Source organism: Jaculus jaculus, chromosome 6, assembly GCF_020740685.1.
Source record: "Jaculus jaculus isolate mJacJac1 chromosome 6, mJacJac1.mat.Y.cur, whole genome shotgun sequence".
Taxonomy (NCBI): Eukaryota; Metazoa; Chordata; class Mammalia; order Rodentia; family Dipodidae; genus Jaculus; species Jaculus jaculus.
The window spans coordinates 80959961-80982671 of NC_059107.1; the positions used below are offsets into that span (position 1 = coordinate 80959961).

General features: G+C 42.2%; 1 protein-coding gene across 1 annotated transcript in view; it reads right to left on the reverse strand.

Moving 5' to 3' along the window:
- The window catches only part of Slc2a13 (solute carrier family 2 member 13), a 379307-nt gene extending 364975 nt beyond the window's left edge, over positions 1-14332 (reverse strand). Inside the window, exon 1 of the mRNA XM_004662155.2 lies at positions 13810-14332. Within this exon, the coding sequence (XP_004662212.2) occupies positions 13810-14332 (523 nt within the window). The remainder of the gene's footprint in view (positions 1-13809) is intronic.
- Positions 14333-22711: the final 8379 nt, after the last annotated feature.

The window sequence follows — 22711 nt, forward strand, 5'->3', positions numbered from 1 at the left end:
ATGCACCATGCACTGGTAAAAGTAAAGCAATCCAAACAAAACTGAACATAGCAGAGAGAAAGAAGGTAACAAAGTAATATAAGTATCAAGTAGCAACAAGTGCTAGGCATTTAGAGAATGCCAGTGGTGGGGCTGCAACCTTCAGCTATGTGGTAGTTTCCATGTGAAATGTCCTCCATGGCCTCATATGTCTGTGATTCAACCTTCCTGGTCCCTAGCAGCTGAAGCCTTTGGAAGGTGGAACTTGAGAGAGGAACTGTGTCACTGAAGACAGGCCTGATTTCATACTCTAGCCCAACTTGCCAGTAGTTCTAGTCATCTCACTCTATTTCTCCCCTGATACTGTAGAGATGTGCTACCCAGCTGTCTGCTCTGCCATGCTTTCTCCTCCATGCTGAAACCTCCCATCAAAACTATTAGCTGAAATAAATCCTTTCCTACCATCAGCTACTTCTGATTGGGAATTCTGTCCCAGCTAAACAATAACTGCTACAAACAATAATAAAGGAAGACCTCACTAAAAATACAAAGAAGCTGAGATTACATAAAAATTTTTAGGATTCTCAGCAAAGAAATCTACTCTGGTAAAGGCCAAGTAGATGGCCAAGGTTTTGTGAGATCAAGGGAAGCTGGAATGGGAGTAAAGGAAAGGTAGAAGGAAAAGGAAATACTCCGCAAGATCGTGTGGGCCACCAGTTCTTACCATTAGATGGGAACCACCAAGAAGCTTTGAGCAGAGCTGGTATAGAGAGCTTTGCATGATAAATTCTTTATGCTATTGTGTGTAGAGAAGTGAGAAGAGTGAAGCAAAAGGCAGGATGAATGGTTCGGACACCTGCAGTTCTCAACATGAGATGGCCTGGTGGATCAGGATGACAGCCGTGGAACTGATGATTCTAAATATGATGAGACACTAGAGCCAAAAAAATTTTTCTAGGACACTTTGGGGGTGGCAAATGAGAATACTCAAGAAAGACTTGAGAGTTTTGGTTCCAACATGGAGGTGTTGCTGTTATACAGAAGACAGGGAATAAACAAAGTAGGAAGTTAGGCAGCCAGTTAAGCTAAAACCTAGATGTAGGAACACTCAGTCCACAAACATTTCAAGGTATGGAACAGGACAAGATCACCAAATGAGCTTGTCACATGAAACGTTTTTCCCCGGTGAGACAGGACCACACATCTATTCGCCCCAAATAGGGCACAAAAATAAATAAATAAATAACCCTAAGCATGACTGCACCACAACCAGTTTAGATGAACAAATTAGTTTGTTGGGGTTATTTACAGAGCACAGTGAGGGGTTGCTTACAGGAGCATGGATAGCTCAAAGGCAGCTGCCTCATGGAAGAGCCCACCCCAGCACAGGAGACAACTCATGGAAGCTGCATCTCTGGAGCTCGTTGCCCGTACTACTTACAGGCAAGCTCAGATAGCAGAAACATCAGCACACTGCATGCAAGGCAGATGGGAGAGTCTCCTCCCAAGCAGTTGACAACCTTTTATATAACATAGGGAGGGATGTTACAACCTTTTCCCCCAACTTTTTGACCTCCTGCCTCCTTCCTTCCTTCAAGAGGGAATGTTTCAATTCAGAGAAATTGCAACACAAATACTGGCCAGAGTCTGTCCCTCAATTGTTTAAGATTCCTATAACATGGGAGTATGGACTGTCTTTGATAGGACAAAGATGATGTGAACATACCACACAGGACATGATAATGATAATCTGGACAAGAGCAATATAATGCCAAAATTCTGCCTAGAAGACATATAGAAAGTACAGGACAGAAAATGAAGACATGGAATGTAGGTCACTGTCTCAGATAAATGAAATAACACTAGGTGTAAAACAAGATGGGGTGTAAAAGGTATGTTATCATTTTTGGATCTCTCCCTCCTCTCCCTCCCACCCTATTATTTTTAAACACAAAGTCTCAGTATGTAGCCCAGGCTGGCCTGTCTCCTCTGTTGGGATTACAGCTGTATATTGTATTTTGTCCATGTGTAACCCTCATTATCCTCTCATCCTCCTATACTCTGCTGGACCTCTTCTTCCTACCTTGGGCTATAAGCACTATAGAAAATAACTTCCTCTCTCTCAGCAATAATTAACTACCAATAGCTCAAGTAGGGGTGGGGCCTCATGAGACAGACTGGTAAGTGGCCCTATCTTAAGCAGGTCTTGCAAAGGCAAACATGTCTACTGGAGAGATCATGAGTGCAATGACCATGCTATGTCCTGATGACTGAGTTCTACAGCACTATTCCTATATTCTAGCACTTACATTCCTTCTGACCCCTTTGTCCATGATGTGCCCCGAGGCTTGGAGGGGTGATACAGATATCTTCTAGGGGACTGACACCCAACAATCACTTATTTTCTTGAGTTTCTCTTATTGCTTTATAACTTAATTATGGTCAGATGGAATACAAGAAGTTAAACTGTCATTTATTTGTTGAGATTTGCTTTGTGTCCTATTATGTGATCTATTTTAGAGTAAGTCTGTGGATTGTTGAGGATATTCTGTAGTATTTAAGTAGGATGGTCTGTCAATGTCTATTAAGTCCCTTTGTTCTAGGTCATTAACACTCCAGGGCTTCTCTATCTTTTCCTCTGGATGACCTATTAGTGAAAATGAGGTACTGAAGTCACTTCTTATTACTGTGTTGGGGTTAAACTGTGACTTCATGTATTATGAAATAATTGTATTATGAAATTGAATTGTATTATGAAATGAGGTACCCCAGTGTTTGGTGCATATATGTTTATAACTGCAATGTTTGCTTGATGGATCATTCTCTTAATCAATATGAAATGAACTTCTCATCTCTTCACTATTTGTTTTTATTTTAATTTATTTGAGACAGATTGCGAACAAACTCCAGATGCATGTGCCACCATGTGCATCTGGCTTACATGGGACCTAGAGAATTGAACCTGGGTCCTTAGGCTTTGCAGCCATGTGCCTTAACCGCTAAACCATCTCTCCAGCCCCTCTTCACTATTTTTATTTGAAGTCTATTTTGTCAGATATCACAATAGCAGTGTTCACTTTTTCTTGGATGTGTTTGCTTGGCATGTATTTCTCAGTCCTTCCAAACTAAGGAATGCCTGTCTTTGACAGATGAGTTCCTTGAAAACAGATAAAAGAGAGATCTTGTTCTCTAATTCAATCTGCTAGTCTGTGTCTTTTGATTGAACAACCAAGACAACTAATAGTTGCTACTGAAATTTATATTAATTCCTATTTTGTGCATGGTTTTGCACTTTATCTTTTCAATCTTCACTTGATTAGTGAATGTCCTAGCATTATTTTTTCCTGTAGTCTATTTAAGGTGTATATACTTCTTTTCAGTCCAAAATATTCTACCTGGCTTAGTGGTCATAAATTCCTTTAGCCCGCTTTTATTATGAAAAGATTTTCTTCCTCTTCAATGTAACAGCTAGACTTACTCACTACAGTAGTGGGGGGGGGGGGTCTCATGCTCTGTAAGTAAGCCCTCACCCCCAGGCTGAGGGATGAGTACCCCTGGGGGTAATCTTGATATAGTGAGCCTGGGCCCCTTTGTACTGCTGTTTGGGGGTCTCTTGCTCTGTAACTAAGCCCTCACCCCTAGGCTGAGGGAGGAGCATCCATGGGGGTAATCCAATTGTAGTGAGCCCTACTGAAGTGCTGCTCTCTGTCCTCATACTCCTGGACAGGGACAAGAAGCTTCTAGAAGCTGCCACAGGAAAGTTACTATTCAGGGTAGAATGAGACTTCCTCTGAGGTATAGCTGCTGTGGGGTCCCAATGTTCTGTAAGTAAACCTTCATCCTGAGGCTGAGACAGGAGCATCCATGGAGTAATTTTGACATAGGAATCTCCACAGGGGGTCCCACATTCCTATAAGTAACCTCTCTTTATGTTCTGTAAGTGACCCTCCCCAGTAAACTTACTGGTTCAACAAACTGGTATTAGTGTAACCGTACTTTGGTCTGCTATCTGAGCCCTATTTGGGGTGAAGATGCACATCCATGCCTCCGCAGGGGAAGTTTTCCCATGACAGCCTGCCACATTGGTGAATTCTGAAGTATTTGGTGTTTTTTAGGATGTACCTGAATGCGCTTCTTTCCCTACATTTGTGGAACTTTCTTTTGTTAATTTTTTTTTTGGTCATTTTATTTATTTATTAGAGACAGAGAAAGGAAGAGGCAGATGAGAGAGAAAGAGAGAGAGAGAGAGAATAGGCGTGCCAGGGCCTCCAGCCACTGTGAACAAACTCCAGAAGCGTGTGCCCCCTTGTGCATCTGGCTAACGTGGGTCCTGGGGAATTGAGCCTCAAACCGGGGTCCTTAGGCTTCACAGGCAAGCACTCAATCGCTAAGCCATCTCTCCAGCCCTCTTTGAATTTCTTGAAGATATTTTTTATGTTTCTGACATGGAATCCTTCTACTACTGTGTTCATAATTCATACATTTTTGTCCTTTCATAGTGTCCCAAGGATACATGTTCTGTACATTTTTTCTATTGTTGTTGACTTCGACCTATCCCCTCTACGTTGTACCAAGCCCTGAGCATCTGTACTCCCCAGGATGCTTTCTATGGCAAGATTTTCTACTAATCTTTTATTTGTTACATTGATTTTTTTTTCATTATCAGCATCATTTTTATTTTTCCTCTGTATTTTGATTAAAATCTTTCATATCCTGAATTGAGTTCCTTATTTCATTCAGCTATTTGTGTTCTCTTGTAATTCATTCAAATGTGTATTCTCTGAATGCTTTGAATGTATGTACATAATCATTCTTGGGTTGCCTAGAATGTAGTCTTTGTTACTATACTAGAATGTATACTATGTTACTGGTAATATGGGGAGGAGACATACTCTCTTGGCTTTTCCTATTACTTGAGATTTTGTGTTGTACTTTTCATCTGGAGATAATTTATAGGTTGAGTCTTTCTAGCACACGTGTGCTCCATGAGCATTTGGATCACTTTCTAGTTTTCTCTTTCTTAGTTGGCCTTGGCGCAGTGATTTTTTGAAGTTCAGTCATCTAGGTACTTGATGATTCATTCATTCATGGAGTAGCTGAGATGATCCCAGCTCAGCTAGGGGGAGTGTGTTTGGGTACTGACCTCATAGACCAAGGTTTACATGGTGCAGTGGATATGTGCACAAAACACAAAAGAGGCAGAAGAAACCCAAGTGTCATTAAAAGACAAATTGATAAAGAAAATGCACTGTGAATGCATACATACATATAATAAAAGCAAGTAAAACTATCACATGCCACGATCTGGATAAATCTGAAGGGCCTAATACTATGCTATGTAAAAATAAGCCAGTTATAGAGCAAATATTAAAAAATTTCCATAAAATAGTCATCAAAGTAATAAAAGAAGATAAATAGTTTCAAAGGCAGACTAAAAGGAAAGTGGAAATTAGTGCTTAACTTATACAAATTTTCCATTTTGTAAACTAAAAAAGTAAAGATTTGTTGAGAAACAATGTGAATTTTTATTTTTAAAAGTACTCTCGGGAGGCACAGGTAGGAGGATCACTGTGCGGTCGAGGCCACCCTGAGACTCCATAGTGAATTCCAGGTCAGCCTGGGCTAGAGTGAGACCCTACCTCAAAAAACCAAAAAAAAAAAAAAAAAAAAAAACCTACAGAACTACACATTGAGAATGATCAACATGAAAGTTTAATGTCATATGTTACCATAATTTTAAAACATCAACATTAAAATAAAAGTAATGTTCACATGTGTAATTAATCCAAGTTGTCAACTTGATAGGATTTAGAATCATCATGAAACTAATCTCTGGGCACATCTGTGAGAGAATTTCTAGATTAGGTGAATTCAAGTAGAAAGACATGTCCTAAATGTGGCTGGTGCTATTTTATGAGCTGGGGTCCTAGATTTTATAAAAAGGAGGAAGTGAGTTGACTACCAGCACTCATGACTCTCTGCTTCCTACCTGTCGATGGTACATCACCAGCTGTCTCCTATTCCTGCTGTCATGCCTTCCCCACCATGATGAACTACATCCCTAGAACTATATGGCAAAATAACCTTAGGCCTCCCTTTAAGCTGCTTGTCAGATATTTGGTCATGGCTACAAGAAAATTAACTAATACATTATTTTTATTTATTTATTTGAGATAGGGAAAGAGAGGCAGAAAGGCAGAGTGAGAGAGAGAGAGAGAGAGAGAGAGAGATGGGGAGGGGAGAGAATGGGCGTGCTAGGGCCTCCAGACATTGCAAACTCCAGACACATGTGCCACCTTGTGCATCTCACTTACATGGGTCCTGGGGATTTGAACCTAGGTCCTTTGGCTTTGCAGGCAAACAGCTTAACTGCTAAGCCTGAAATTAACTACTATGTTATGACATATGGCAAAGAACAATTAATCTAGATTCAGGAGCAGGTCACTACATTGTAGTAAGCAAAGACACATACTGATGGTGTGAACACAAAATGCCCCCATAGGTTCATTATGTTGAGCACTTTGTTTCCAGCTGGTGGAGCCATATGGGGAGGTTATAGAGCTCTTAGAAGGTAGGGTCTCACCGGAAGAGTAGGATGACTGAGTGCCAGTTGGTTGTTGTGACAAACACTTGGCAAAAGGAACTTAAGGAAGGAGGTGTTTAGTTTACGGGGCAAGGGAAACAGTCACTCATGGTGAGGAAGGCATGGCAGGGTCACACTGCATCCAGTCAGGAAGCAGAAGGCAATGGATGCTGGTATTCAACTTTCTCCTTTTTATACAGTCCAGAATGTCAGTCCATGAAATGGTACCATCTACATTTTAAGATGGTTCTTTGCACCTTAATTATCACAACCTGGAAACTCTGTCACAGACAAGCCCAGAAATGTCTTTATTGTGATTCTCAATCCCATCAAGTTGACAAAATTAACTATCACCCTGACCTTGTGGCTTTATAGCTTTACCTACTTCTTGGCAGCTCTCGGACCCATCTACCCAGACAAAAGCAGGCAAGTTCATGCTCCCACCTCCATACCGTTACCACTGTGATGGCCTGTGCCCTCCAAACAAATCCTTCTTCTCTGAGGTTGCTTCTTATGAGTGCATCAGATGGCAGTAATGAAAAAAGTAACCGATGCACACATTTGAAGCCAGTCCTCGTAGATACCACCAGCACCTCTGTGACCAAGAGGAAGTAACTTCACTTTTAATGCCTAAGTACTTTCATTTTAAAATAAGTCACACCATTACACTGTATCACTAAGTAGAATAGACAGTGAGAATGTGTATTTGGAAGGGTTTAGAAGTGTAAACATTCATCAAATTATCATTTCTGATATGCTGGCAGCCAAACTGGTGCCAGTCCACCTTTGGCCATGAAAAGTGACTGTATTGCCTCAGTACAGAGAAACTGAAATCAGATGAACAAAAATGATAGTACTACCAGTCACTGGTGACACACCTTCACATAGCATAGCCTTGCCATGAAAGAAAACTCCTGGAAGGTGGTTTAGGACTCATATTGCAGACCACACTATTCCAAATAGTAGAATAGTTAATGAAAAGTGTGTCTGGCCCCCAGCCTCATCCCACATACAGACACACCCAGGAAAGATGAACTTTAAATGTGGAAAAATTTGAGGGTTTAAATACCGATGCTTCTCTGGGCAAGGACCATTTTACTATTTTATTTCTACTACTACTAGAAGTGTAGCTATTATTTATTGCTAATAGTTCTCAAAAAGAAAAAAAGAAAAAATTTTAAAATGTGTAGAAAGGAAGGATCTATACAGGGGCCAAGTAGAGAGAATGAAAAAGACGATCTCGTGTTTTAGTACAGAAATAACAATGGCTGTTTGCCATTGGAGTTGTTTTTTTTTTTTTTAAACCAGGTTCTATGTCACTTAGAGGTGCTCTAAGCAAAGGCACAGGTATGAAGTTGTTTGACTTTGTGCTACCCGAGTTTGTTATACAGAAAAGGGACACAGAGATGAACATAGAGAGCCAACATTTCCTACAAAAGTCTCCTAAGAGTTTAATATATCTTGGTAGCAATCACCTTATTCACTGGAGGAAGGTACTGCAGTACTACTGTGCAAACAGGTCAAAATCCAAAAGGTAATTGCAAATGTCAATCCCTATATAAGCAGATAAAACAGGGAAGGAGCAAGACTGTTGACAAGCATACAATAAGGAAAGAAAAGAACTCAAAAGGAGCTTTATCTTACACATCCCTTTCAAAACAGTAGGAAAAACAAATTCAATATAGAAGTCCTTTAAAAAAACAAAACAGGAAGAAATTCAGGGAAAAGGTAGAAAAAACAAATTTTGCCATCCTCTTCCCTCAAATTTACATTAGTTGTTTATCTTAAAATCCAGCTACTTGTGTTCGCTATGTTTACCTTAAAGGAAATTCATTATTAACAGCTTAATATTATATGACTTTAAAAACACGTATTATTTATTTAAGAAAGAGAGTGAAAGAAGCAAATAGAAAGAATGAGCTCACCAGGGCCTATGGCCACTGCAAAGGAACTCCAGACACATGCGCCACCTTGTGCATCTGGCTTTACTTGGGTACTGGGGCATCAAACCCAGGTCCTTAGGTTTTGCAGATAAGGGTCTTAACTGCTGAGCCCTCTCTCCAGTCCCCTAGTATGGCATTTTTTTAACTTTTTAATCAAACCAAGTTTTACAGTGAGTAGGAATTTAAAGGGCTACTGGGAAAAAAATGCAGCATTTCTAGAATTGTCACCTAATAGGCTATAAAAGTTGCAAATTGTAATAGGAAGTTGTATATAATATTCCAGTAGCAGGGGTATTGAAACTGAGGCTGATAGAGAAGCAGATGTAAATCTAAGATTAGCTATGTAAACTAACATGTTAGTTCTCAGTAAAAATTTGAACATTGGTATATATTAGATTATAAGTATCTTTGTTTTCCCTACACAGGTACCAAGGTACCTGTCATCATGAGCAGTGAAGGCCAACACCAGTACACGGCTCAGCTACATGCGATACACCTGTGTATACATCTGCCAAGAGTGACACCACCATGTTCTTATAATCTGTCCTTTCTGGACAATTGTGTGTGCATGTAGGGTGGTTTGATTCCCACAAACTTAAGTGTTCTGAATGCTAGGTTCTCAAATGATGGAGATTTGGGAATTAATGCCTCCTGGAGGGAGTGTATTGTTGGGGGCGGGCTTATGGGCTTTACAGCCAGTTTCCCCATGCCAGTGTTTGGCACACCCTCCTGTTGCTGTTGTCCACCTTACGTTAGCCAGGGGGTGATGTCCACTCTCTGCTCATGACATCGTTTTCCCTTGCCATCGTGGAGCTTCCCCTCAAGCCTGTAAGCCAAAATAAACCTCTTTTTCCAGAAGCTGCTCTTGATTGGATTACTCTACTGGAATATAATTCAGGGACTGAAACTATGTGCCCTGTTTCAAACCTAAGTCTTCAAGTTTAGAAAGTTCAGTTGGTGATGGTAACAGGGAAGGACAATAAGGAAAGTCTGGTCTCAGGGCCAAAGGAGGTGAAACAGGAAAAAAGAAAAACAAAAAAAAAAAGAACTAAAACCATGCTCTACTCACAAGTCAATCGGTAAACCACTCTGCTGTAACTCATCAAAGAAACAGATTCCCTAAAACCAAACAAACACAGATACCTCGCATTTATCCTGCTGGTCTTCATGACTCACTGAACACACATGACCAACTACACGGTACTGCTTCGTATTATTTTTCCAAAATTTCTACTGAAAGGACCAATAGCTCTTCTGGTGTAAGACACAGCCCCAGGCTGTGCTTTACCCACTCTCCAAAGGATTTCTAACACAAAGAAATTTCCAAGAGGCAAGGGAGTTTGGAGATAGAAGAGCTTAAAAGCAGAAAGGCAAGGGGGAAAGATTCAGCGATGTTGTATAGTTACAGCATCACAGGAGGAGCCAGGGAACGCTGACAGGCTGTAGCTGCATAGACACAGCCTCTAAGTAAGCTTTCTCCAGCTGACATCCCCAAACAGAAGATCCCATCACTGCCTGTCACTCTCCTAAGCTTAAAACACTTCTGATTTTTCTGTACTATCACATTTAATGTTAACTCCTCAACTGCCCAATAAGGTGGCAAGAGAAAAAATGGTATAAGACTCTTAAGATTTTTATGGATTCCTGATTTTGTAGCTGTAACATTTTCATGAAACTGTTGTCAACTCTTCAACATCCAGCAGGAGGACACCTGGTTTCTCTGAGGTAAGAAGACTGAGATAAGATATGGAGAGTATTCACTGTGCCCAGGACACAATGTAGTAAATATGCACTTCCCCAGCTCCTGCCTCACCCCCTGAAAAGACTTATCCTTCAAACTCTACCTTAAACACCCTTTCAGCAAGGCCTCTCTGTGTCCTATTTACACACATCCCCAGAACAATCAATGGCCCACTTTTGTTTTCTCTGCAGTTTGGAGAAGCCCTACTGTTTTTCAAACCCTGCTTGTTGATGTGTCTTTCTGCTCCACTAGGGCAGGAAAGTCTCCAGGATGGGATCTAATTACTGTCCACCCCAAATCTGACAGACAATAATGGGAACTTCATTAGCATTTGTGGAATAAATGAATTATTTCATTAAAATATTACAACTAAGACATTACTTCATCTGGACTTTCAAATATTGATAATATACACAATTTAGTTTTGAAAAGGACAATTTTTTTTTTTTTTTTTTTTGGTTTTTTGAGGTAGGGTCTCACTCTAGCCCAGGCTCTAGTGTAGTTTCAGGGTGGTCTCAAACTCACAGCAATCCTACCTCTGCATCCTGAGTGCTGGGATTAAAGGTGTGCACCACCAAACCTGGCCTGTCAACTTGAATTTAAATTGGTACAATGGAGCAATGGGTTTTTTTGTTTGTTTTGTATTATTTTGGTTTATCCCAGGCTAACCCGGCATTCATTCTGTAGTCCCAGGATGATCATGAACTCACGGTGATCCTCTTACCTCTGCCTCCCAAGTGCTGGGAGTAAAGGCCTGCACCACCATGCCTGGCTTATGTTTGTGTGTGTGTGCTTTGGTTGTTTTATTTAATTGAGAGAAAGAGGAAGAGAGGGAGGGAGGGAGGATGGGCATGCCAGGACTCCAGCCACTGCAAAGGAGCTCCAGATGCATGCACCCCCTGTGGCTTACATGGTTCCTAGAGAGTCAAACTAGGATCCTCTGGCTTTGCAGGCAAACATCTTAACAGCTAAGCCATCTCTCCAGCCCTTACTTTTTATTTTTTAAGTAACATTTCTGCTCACTACTTAATCAAGTATTAAACATGTTTATCCTATGTCCCAGGGATACATCAGTGAACAAAATTAAAATCTCTGTCCCCATGAGCCTTATATTTCCTCAGGGTAAATCTGTGGAGGAAAGAAGCTATCATGGCAAACTTGTCCAGAAATGGCACTGCTCAACATTTATTAAGTATTCAAATGACAAAAAAAAAATACTGACCACATACAAAAATTAACTACTTTTTTAAAAAAGCTTATGAAATTAGCCTATATTTGATTGATGTCCTAAACAGTAAAGCTGAATCCATTTCCTTGCAGCTAAAAATAACTCTTGGAAGTCTGGTGATGTGAGTTCTGAAGGACTTTGTGTATACAACAGGCTTAACACAAATCCTAACTTCAGTGTTTTCCTGCCTTTTCTTGGATCATGAGTTCAAAGCAGTGTGTAATCTTATACCATCGCTCATCTTCAAAAGAAGAGGACTCCCAAGAAATTCTCCATCAGGGTTTCTATTTTGAGGAGTGTATCTTCCAAAGGAGCAATGGGCCACCCTGGACTGAATCAGTACTATGTCCCAAACTGGGCTTGCATTCTGCTCATGATCCCGGACAGAACATCTAGTGAGGCCTTCTCAAAGCCTCCAGTCTCTGCAAACCTGTGTCCAATCTTATTTTTGCTGCATCCATCTTGTTCCTGGAGCACATCCCATGCCTTCCTTTGAATTCAATGCCTTGCTTAGAAGGTCCTTTTTTACATTTTTCAATCTTCACAGCTCACAAGCTCCTCACCTGTCAGGATACTATTTCCAAAAAAGCACCTCTCAGGCTTCCTTCCATTGAACCTTCCTTTGTACCCTCTAAGTCCATCAGTTATACCTAAGCCTCACCCAAGTTGCAGAGCAAATATTGTCTGACTTTAGCCCCACCTTGCTAAGCTGAAAGATGTATAGCTACTCATAGTTCTGCACACTACATATGTCAGTGGTTTGACAAGGGCTCAAAACTGTCAGATAAGAGTCAACATAATGCTTCGATTTTCATCCAGCAGTCAGAAGCACCATTGAGACACCTCTGCAAAGCACCAGTCTCAAAATCACAAAGAAGATTCAAAATGACCAACTGGATCTTGATACCTAAAATTTGACTTCTGTAGGGAAAAGGGAGGGGAGGAGCACCTGCCTGAAGCAGAGGTTGCTAAGAAAGAGATCCAATCCTGGTCCTACAGCATGTTATTTGTTGAAGGGTCCTTAAGGCACCTGCTGGTTCTATACAAAGAGATTTAATACCAGCTGCTTTTTTGTTGGTTAGATGGCTGGTTCATTGGTTTGACATTTGGTGCTTTATTTCCAAAGCCACGTTATACTGAGAAGGTTGCTTGTAGCGTTAAGAGGAAGGTCTATAATTTGGGATAAACGGCAATGAGCTAGCTGGATGCTAGGTTCATGGCTCCTACAGGCAGAGATGAATAACTAACATTTGCCTCCTCCTAACCTACTTAAAAGGGTGAAAGGCAGCTACATCAAACAAGCAGGTGCGTGTCCAGCTCAGCACAGCCCCCGGCTTGAAGTGCTTTCATCAAGCACAGCCACAGAGAAGAAATACTTCAACAGCACCCCAAGGGAATGGAAAACTGAATCATGTAAGGATACAGTAAAAAAAAAAGCATCAGTAGTGTGTCTCAGAAAAATTGCCAGTGAAAGCTAAAGACTTAAGGCACAGACACACTTTCCTTCAAAAGTGCTTTCTAATAATACTGAGCACATTCCAAATTCTCTGCCAAGAACCTATGGTACCTCCCTGCTCAGCAACCAGGACCAAAAAATAAAAAAATATTTAAAAAATCAACGTCCAGTAAACCTCAGTCTCTTCGTTTTTAAAGTCCAATTATCTGTGTTACTGAACATTTACCCATGGAATAGCTCCTAAATGAATTTAGGAAATGAATATGACAAATAGATAATTGGGCCCCCCCCAACTGGAAAGAGCAGGAGCAAAACACTAAGAATGGATAATTCTGGTCCAAAGGAAAAGTTACAACAGAGAAAGCAGAGAATTCGTTTGGGAAAAGTGTGAATGTGGAAAGGCAATGCAAAACTCAGAGCAGGGAGAAAATAATATTCTATCTAAGGATGTAAAGATAGTCGACTACTAAAGAAATGAAACGGAGCACATAGTTTTAAGAGTTCAAAAATTCCTCAACTCTAAATTATCGTATTCTTAACAACCAGTGGCTGTGGGTCAAGGAGCCTAGAAAGAAAAGGAGCGAGCAGTGGAGGAAGAAAGCGGGAAGGTAAGAGTCCACCTCAGCTTGGGAGGCCGGCCCAGGCCAGGCGGCTCAGGGAAGAGCTGGTGACAGCTGGCTCTCAGCCAGCGCTCAGAGGCTGCTCGGCGGATGAGCGATCCGTGGACGCCGAGGATGCCACGTGGGAATCGGGAGCAGGGGCGCATCCCTCACACCCATCCCCGCGGCGGGCGGTGCAGGGAGGGACCGCGCGGGACAGGAGGGCGCCGACGCTGGGCGCGCGAGGACGCCGAGCCGGGCCGGGGCGCCGCGAACTCACCGATGCCAAGCCCCACGACCAGGCGTCCGGCCAGCAGCGTCTCCTTGCGGCCCGCGGCGGCCAGCACGGCCGAGCCCGCGGTGCACAGGGCGCTGGCCAGCAGGATGGCGCAGCGGCGGCCCAGCACGCCGTTGAGGGCCCCTCCGGCCAGCGCGGCGAGCGCGGCCGCCCCCACGGCGCCCGACACCAGCAGCTCCTGCCACAGCGCGTCCAGCCGCAGCTGCCGCTTGAGCAGCAGCATGGCCCCCGACACCACGCCGGTGTCGTAGCCGAACAGGAAGCCGCCCAGCGCCGAGAAGGCGGCGGCCGCGTACACGAAGGCGGGCGTCTCGTCGCGCTGGAACTGCCGCCGCGCCGCGCGCTCCAGCTCGGAGCCCTGCAGGCTGGCGGCCGACTCGGCGGCCAGCAGGCTGCGCTCCCCGCCCGCCGCGCCCGGCTCGGGCTGCCGGCGGCGCCGCTCGCCCATCAGGCTGCTCAGGCTGCGCAGCGTGTACTCCACGTCCTCGCTCGCCTTGCGGGACATGAGGCGGCTGCGCGGCGGCCCGGAGCTGCCCGGCCGCGCCCGCGGGGCTCGGGGAAAGTTGTCAGCGCGCGGAGCCTGACGGCCGCGGTGCTGCGCCGACGCCGCCCGCCCGCGCGCGCTCCCCGCCCGCCCGTCTGCCCAGCTGGCGCTGCGGAGCGGCGGGAGGCGGGCTCCTCGCAGGGAGGCGGGGCCGCGCGTCACGTGCTCCGGGCGGGGGCGGGGCGCGGGCGGCCCACACCCTCCCTGCCTGGGCCGGGGGCGTTGGCCCCTCTGGCAGTGGGCCTATCCCGGGACTGCTGCGGAGCCGCGTGAGTGCGGATGCTGTCCGAGGGCCGCCAGGCCCTCCCACCCTCCAGCAGTCTAGGATGACCGAGCCTGCAGAGGGTCAGGACAGGAATACCCTGTGTTTGACACACAGCAAATACCATTGTTTACGTAGTGTGTTCTGATCCCACCACGGCATTAAATGAGTTTGTTCTGGAAAAATTCTCCCATTTCCATAACTACTTTCTCCTTTCTCTTAGGATGCACTATCTAAAGACGTGACCGACTGTCTGATGACAGAGATAACATATTTCTCCAAAGACCTGAAGGGAAAAGACACTTCCCAGGTATGCATCCTACTCTTACATAACCAGGGCATTCCCAGCTTAAAAAAAAAAAGGGGGGGGGGAATCCAAGATTTGACTGGTGAGTTAATAGGTAATCTCCACCTTCCTTCCCTTTCTCGCCTGAAAAGTACCCACTGTTGGCCTTGGATAGGTGGAGTTATTTTATCTGCCTCATTTGCTTGAAACAAAGTAATTTTACATTATTTGAGAACGCTGGTTGGTTTGGAATTCTTCCCCCTTGATTTGAATATTCTGTAACTTATTTAATGTAACCCCACTTGAGGAGAGGTGGCTTGTCCTTGGATGCCCTCTCATCCTTAATGCTGAAGGCACCATATCAGACATCATAGTAATTCTAGCCCTCATGTATATTTCCCTTATTTTAGCAAATAATTTCTTTCTTTCTTTCTTTCTTTCTTTCTTTCTTTCTTTCTTTCTTTCTTTCTTTCTTTCTTTCTTTCCTTCTTTTCTTCCTTTCTTTCTTCCTTTCTTTCTTTCTTTTTTTTTTTTTTGTTTTGTTTTTTCGAGGTAGGGTCTCACTCTGACTCAGGCTGACCTGGAATTCACTGTGGAGTCTCAGGGTGGCCTCGAACTCACGGCGATCCTCCTACCTCTGCCTCCCGAGTGCTGGGATTAAAGGTGTGCGCCACCACACCCGGACATAATTTCTTATCACTGGGGCCTTATTCTTCTTATCTAAAACCTTTTCCTTAGCTAAGAATCCGTGCTGCAGTAAAAAAAAAGTTAGTCAAGAGCTGCCTTCATTGGATTGTCACAATTATCTCCACAATATAGCACTTGTCCACCAACTACAAATCAGTGACCAAATGAGCTCAGAGGACTTAACTGTTTAAATTTATCGTGTAGTTTTTAGTAAGGCTGCCAGAATTCCCAGGAACCAGTTAAACAGAGAATGCTTTCAGCTCTGGAGCACTAACATCTAATTAATAGTCAGACTTCGGAAAAGAATCAGATGCACCATGGTCTTTCTGGGCCTACTACTGTAAAAGTGCGTCCCCTGGTGGTCAGCCAACTCAAGCATCTTCTGAAGAGGAAGGCTTCCAGACGAAGAGCAACAGCTGGTACTTTAACAGTTCACACAGTAATGAGCCAAGCTGAGGTTCAAAGCCACCTGGTGTAGTGAACGCCTTGGCTCCTAGTTAACAGCAGCTGGAAAGTCACTTCGTGGTTCCAGAACACTAAACTATTCCTTCTAATGATCTAGCTCCATATTATGTCATGCATATTCCTGAAGTTGAGGTACTTCTGAAAATAAAGGTGATGTGACATATAGTACAAGAAAGCTAAACAGCTCTCTTTTCAGATCTTTCTTGGAGAGAATCAAGTTCATTTATGCACCATAACATGACTTTGAAATGGAGCTGAAATATAAACATGACAGTTTCCAGAACAAACCTAAAAGGAAGATTTAGGGACTGTGGTAGTTTGAATTAGGTGTCCCCCATAAATTCATGTGTTTAAGTGTTTGTTTCCCAGCTGATGGTAATTTTGGAGGTGGAGCCTTGTTAGAGGAGGTGCATTGTTGGAGGAGGGCCTTAAGGATGTTGTAGCCAGCTTTCCCTTGCTAGAACTCAGCTCACTGCCCTGCTCCTGTTACCGCTTGCTATACAGCGAGTGTGTCCAGCTTCTGCTCATGCCATGCTGTTCCCTGCCATTGTACAGCTTCCCCTTAAAACTGTAAGTCAAAATAAACACCTTACCTTCCATCACATGCTTTTGTTTGAGTGCTTTGTTCCAGCAATGCAAAGGTAACTTCAACAAGGGACCTTTGACCAAATGCAGAAATAGAAGCTTTGGTTGCAAGGATTGTCAACTCTTTTGATCTCAAGGATTATTAAACTCTTCTGGTCTCAAAAATTGCTGACTCAGGAAGGGGAGCTTAAAACAGAATGGCATCTTTCCAGAATTGAGTTTAACTTTTTAAATCTTTAGCAGGGCTTGGAGAAATGGTTTAGCGGGTAAGGCAATTACCTGCAAAGCCAAAGGACCCAGGTTCCATTCCCTAGGACCCACATTAGCCAGATCTACAAGGTGGCACATGCATCTGGAGTTTCTTTGCAGTGGCTGGATGCCCTGGCATGCCCGTTCTCTCCCTCCCTTCCTCCCTCCCTCCCTCCCCCTCCCCCTCTCTCCCCTTCCCTCCCTCTTTTTCTCAAATAAATAGTAATTTTTTAAGCTAGAAAAAGAAACTTGGATAGAAAATTAAAAGCCTCCCCCCTTCTCTGTCTCTCATATTCCTCACAAAGCCAAAATTAAATAGGGAGAGGGAGTATTTGTTGGGTTTTATCTCTGAAAGTCTATATTGTAAGCTGGCTTTAGGTTTGGGTACATAGAAGACTCAAAATTCAGATATCATCCAGACAACACCCATCATTCAATGTGGCTGCCTACTAACTCAACTACCCCTCACATCCCATGTGGCTCACAGAAGGCCACAGGAACCTCCAAACTCAGTTCTCTGAAGCCCTGACAAAATTCTTACTATGTCTCATTGGGTCTGTCAATGACAGCTAATTCTGACCTAGTGGCTGGCTGGGAAATTGAAAGTTGGTGATAATAAAGTTAGCCTTCATCTACACCCTAATCTTGAACTGAAGCAGAGGTAAATCTGTAGGCTGAGATTGTAGGAAGATTTTTATTATCATTATTATTAGTGTGTGCCCATGTGTGTGTGTATGAGGCAGAGAGATGGTGTGTGTGGTGGATGCTCATGTATATGCACTTAGTTGCTTGCAAAGGCTGGAGTAGGACATTGGGTGAACCACTTCATCACTGTCCTACCTGGTCAGTTTTGAGTCAGTCTCCTTTTACTAATCCCAGAACTTGCAGGGGTCTGAAGATTCTTGGGTTTCTGATTCTTTGTGGGACTGGGATTACAGGTCATCAATGGCCACAGCCAGCCATCTTATATGGGGTGTGAATATTTGAACTGAGGCATTCTCAGGCTTCTTCAAAACCTCAAGCTTATGCAGAAAGCACACTTAATTGTTAAGCATCTCTCTAGTCCAGGAAATTTTCGTATAAGAAAACTGTACTATTTTGGCAACAACAGGTAAATAAAGGCTAGTAGTAGGATTTGAGGCACTCTAAGTACCTAGTAAAGTTAGATGGCAGAAAACCAAGTAAAACATTTCAAGAAGGGACTAGCTAAGAGGAACAGTACATTGCTGAGTCATAAAAAAAAAAATATGAAGCTCATGAGGAATCCATGACATTGACTGGTAGAAAGGCAAGAGACCATACTGCTGACAATTAGAATGACATTATCTTCAAGAAATCCAGCAATGTCCAAAATCCTGCCCTCTTGTTCATTTCTCCTCTTTGTGCACATAACAAATATTAGTAGCAATTGGTACTCTTAATTGGTAGAGAGGTTAAGTATGGGTCCTATGACTTACAGTGTATAAGGAGAGCAAAGGTCTTTAATAATTCTCCCCAAATCTTGCCTTTCTTTGTTTTGCACTAAAGAAGAGGAGGAAAGAGATGAACAAGGAAAGCAGGAGTGGTAGAAAAGATGGAGTACCAAAGGATCTGTCCTATCTCCAACTGTTACTACAGAGAAGTAAGGAGCAAGAAGCCTGGAGAGACTGAAGTATGGATGACAAACACAAAAGGATCCTGCCTACTAAGAGCCATGATTCAGCCAGGAATACAGTAGAGCCTTTCAGCACCCTATCATCCATCTCCACCTCCCCTCCATGGGATACTTGTCATGCCTCTTTCTCCTCAGAAACTGAAAAGAGTGATTTCAATTAAGAACCCATTGGTGGAAAAAGCAAATGTAGACTTCATTTTCTGAAGTCTCTTGGAAAATTAACAAAGAACAGAATAGCTTAGAGTTATCAAGTCAAGAGGAAGTCAGGCATGACTGAAATTTACTCAGATGCTAAAGTGAAAAGAGACTGATACTTCAAGAGTACAAGTGACTGACAGAAGGAAGTCCCAAAGATGATAGAGCACATAAGGCAGGTAATGAGGGGGAGGCAACCTAGTTATAAGAGGAGGACACCTCCCACTCCTGACATCAGTAAACTTCAAATTTCTCTTATGTAAAATGGGAATAATAATGCTATACTACATTGATGTCAGATCTAACAGAAAATCCATACTAAATCTGTCCTAAACATTACAGGAAGGTATAACTGTACAATTTGGAGAGACCAGAGGCCAGTCAGCGGAAGATAGGGTTAGTACTAGGAAAAATGTTATAAAGGACTTAGACTCTATGCTGTTCTCCACTCTAATACTCTTTGGCTTTGCCCACCATTGGCTACCTCTAAAATGGCAAGAGGACACCATTATTTCCTATTTGCACTGAAAAGCATAGGACTTAGTCTGTACCTTCATATTCCAGGCAGGACTATATGGAAAATATTTTTTAATACAAAGCACAGAGCACCAAATTATTGCTGAAGGTAAAAACACCAGAGAAGTCAACTTTGGTTACAAAGGGTTAAAAATATTATTTATTGGACCAGATGAATAACTAAAAATAATGAGTTAAAAGAAACAAAATGTGATTTTCACTTTTAATTCAAGAATTTCTTTTTTTTTTTTAATTTTATTTACTTATTTGAGAGAGAGAGAGAGAGAGAGAGAAATAGGCAGAGAGTGGGAGAGAGCATAATTCAAGAATTTCTTAAGCAGAATCTGCCAAAAGTGTTTGTTTCAGATCAGAATCACTCATGAAACTCAACCTCCCACCTTCTTGAATTGGCCATTTCAACCCTGAGGACCAGCTGCTGGAAAATACTTTCCAAGTGGATCTTGTAACACAATGAGCTCCTTACTAGTCACTTTGCTCTAAACAGGTACTATGGTTTGCTTTGCTTTTCTTTAGGTTTTGTCTCTTTGTTTATTTTTGAGGTAGCCTTACTATGTACCCTAGACTGGTCTTGAACTTGCAATCCTCTTTTCTTTGCCTCCAGAGTGCTGGACTTACAGGTGTGAGCCATTATGTATAGCTCAATTCACTATATTTTGTTTTAAATTTTACATACATATTATAATCTCAATTGCCACATGGATTCTTTCAGAAGTTGTAAATATGGTCCATGATTCTGTTTTGTCAAACTAAGTGAATTTACTAAGTTTGAAATAATCACCTTATTTTTATAACTGGCTAGTGAAGTTGGGTAAGCTAAGCATTCCTGCTTCTGTATGCTATTCTTTCAATTACTGGCAACCAAAACCTTTCAATTTGATGACACAAATTATGTAACTCATTATGTAAGTGCCATGGTGTTTACAAACACTGCAATCATGTTCCTCTTACTAGGTCTTAGGACTTGCACACCCAAATAGAATGATTATTTAATTTATGCAAAAAAGTTTCAACAAGCATGGGACTGTCCTCAATATTGTCAAAACGATGCTGTTTCCCTCCAGGTTGTCACAATTTTACAATGTATAGCAAGAACTATGTCCACTCTCACAGTACACTAAATAACTGATTTCAACCTTGCTTTTGCAGTTGATTTTCTGGCTATAAGTCTGAAAGTGTCTGGTAAGGATCCTTTACAGTGGGCATAGGGTCACTCACTGTTCTCTCCCTATAATTTTCTAATATTGGATTCCTTTTAAAACATATCTTTTAACAAATATTTTATTTACTCATTTGAGTGAGAGAGAGAGAGAGAGAGAGAGGGAGAAGTAGACAAATAATAGACATGCCAGGGCCTCTTGCCACTGCAAATGAACTCTAGATGTATGCACCACTTTATTCATGTGGATTTCCTTGGGTTCTGGGGAATTGAACCTGACCCAGCTGGATTTGCAAACAAGTGTTTGCAACTACTGAGCCATCTTTCCAGCCCACAATATATATCTTTAAAAATCTTGTTCATGCAGGTGCCTGTGTATGGGCACTCTGGGGCCTCTTGCTGCTGCAAAGGATGCTATATGCTTGCGTATATTTTTGTATCTGGCTTTCATTGGTGGCTTGTTAATTGAATCTAGTCCAGTGGGCTTTGCACACAAGTACCTTTAACCACTGAGCAATTTTCCAAGCCCCCCTCAAACACCTGACTTTAGTTTTAGGCACAATTAGAGAGGTTTTTGTCTATATCTTAACTGATAATAAAGAGACAGAGTCCGTAACATTGATAACAACGCCTGTTTGCTGTGTTCATTGTATTCAGCATTATGTCCCTCAGTCCAACACTATGCTGGCACATACAGAAGCTCAATAAATAAATGTACATATATTTTGCATGAGTATGTGTGTTCATGTATGTGCAGGTAAATATGCATACAGGTGTACATGCACATATGTGTACATGCATATGGAGGCCAGAGGACAACTTTGGTTATCATTCCTCTGGAATGTTATCCACATCTTTTTAAGACAGTCTTTCCCTGGCTTAGAACTCATAAAATAGATGAGAGTGGCCAGCCATTGACAATATACTTATCAATCAATAGTCTGTCTCCTTGGGAAATTACTCTGAACTCTATAGAGAACTGGAGAAGGATTGTTTTCATACCTTTTCCAAAATATGTAAATAAATAAATTAAATGGAGACTTCCTAGTGCGAGGAAAAAAAACAAAACATGCCTCAGAGTGCAATGTAAAACAGAAATGCATTTCTGAGCTGAAGAGCTAAGATAATTTTATTATTTTCTTATACCATGGATTTATTATAGGATGTTTGGATGAGCATAGAAAATAACCCATAAATAACTTATTGTTACTAGATAATGATGACAGATCTCCACCATAAAATGATTTAGTAAGAAAATAAGACTGTCATCATGCACTGACAGGAAAAGCAATGCCAATTTCTTTTGTATGATCTTTGTTTTCTAGATTGTGATAAAAGTTCCATGCAGAAGCCATAGGGTAACCACAGCTATTTCTCATAGACCTACCACCTAAGTTGTACACTCAGACTTCAGTTACCTTTGTGATATATGGAAGACTCACAGTGTGAAGAGCAGAGGGATACACAGCTAACTAATACAGATAGCCTCAAAACATTCTTTAATTATTTTGTCATTTATTTATTTATTTATTTATTTATTTATTTTGAGGTAGGGTCTCACTCTAGCCTAGACTGACCTGGAATTCACTATGGAGTCTCAGGATGGCCTAGAACTCATGGTGATCCTCCTACTTCTGCCTCCCGAGTGCTGGTATTAAAGGTATGTGCCACCACACCCAGCTGCTTTGGTTTTTGATACAGGATATTTCTGTGTATTCTGGGCTGGCCTGGAACTTGTTATGGAAAGGAGGCTGGCCTGGAACTTTCAGTGTTGTTCAGGCTCTATCTTTGTAGTACTTGCAGTGTGCCTTAAAACAAGCAAAACAGCTATAGCAACAATAATAAACAACTACATTTTAATCTGACATCTAACTCCAGGGTCCTCCTGACTCAGCCTGTAAGTATCTGTATCTACAGACATATATCATTCTACCTGACTGCAACCCATCTTATTGGTATTGTTGCACGAGTCTGTGATTTTGTTTTCGCTTGTTTATTTGTTTGCATCTATTTGAGATAGTATCTCAAAACATAGCCTAGGATGGCTCAGAACTTTTGATCCTCCTGCCTTTCAAGAGCTGGGCTCATAGGTACATACTGTATTATACTGTATTCTTTTTTTTTTTTTCAAACTGGCAGTAGTTACCAAATTGTGACCACCTCATATATTTGTTCCTTCTTTCTCTGTTACAGTGTTGTCTAAATTATGACCCTTACTTGCCATAATAGATGACATAGCATATTGGGTGGTGATCTGAATGAAT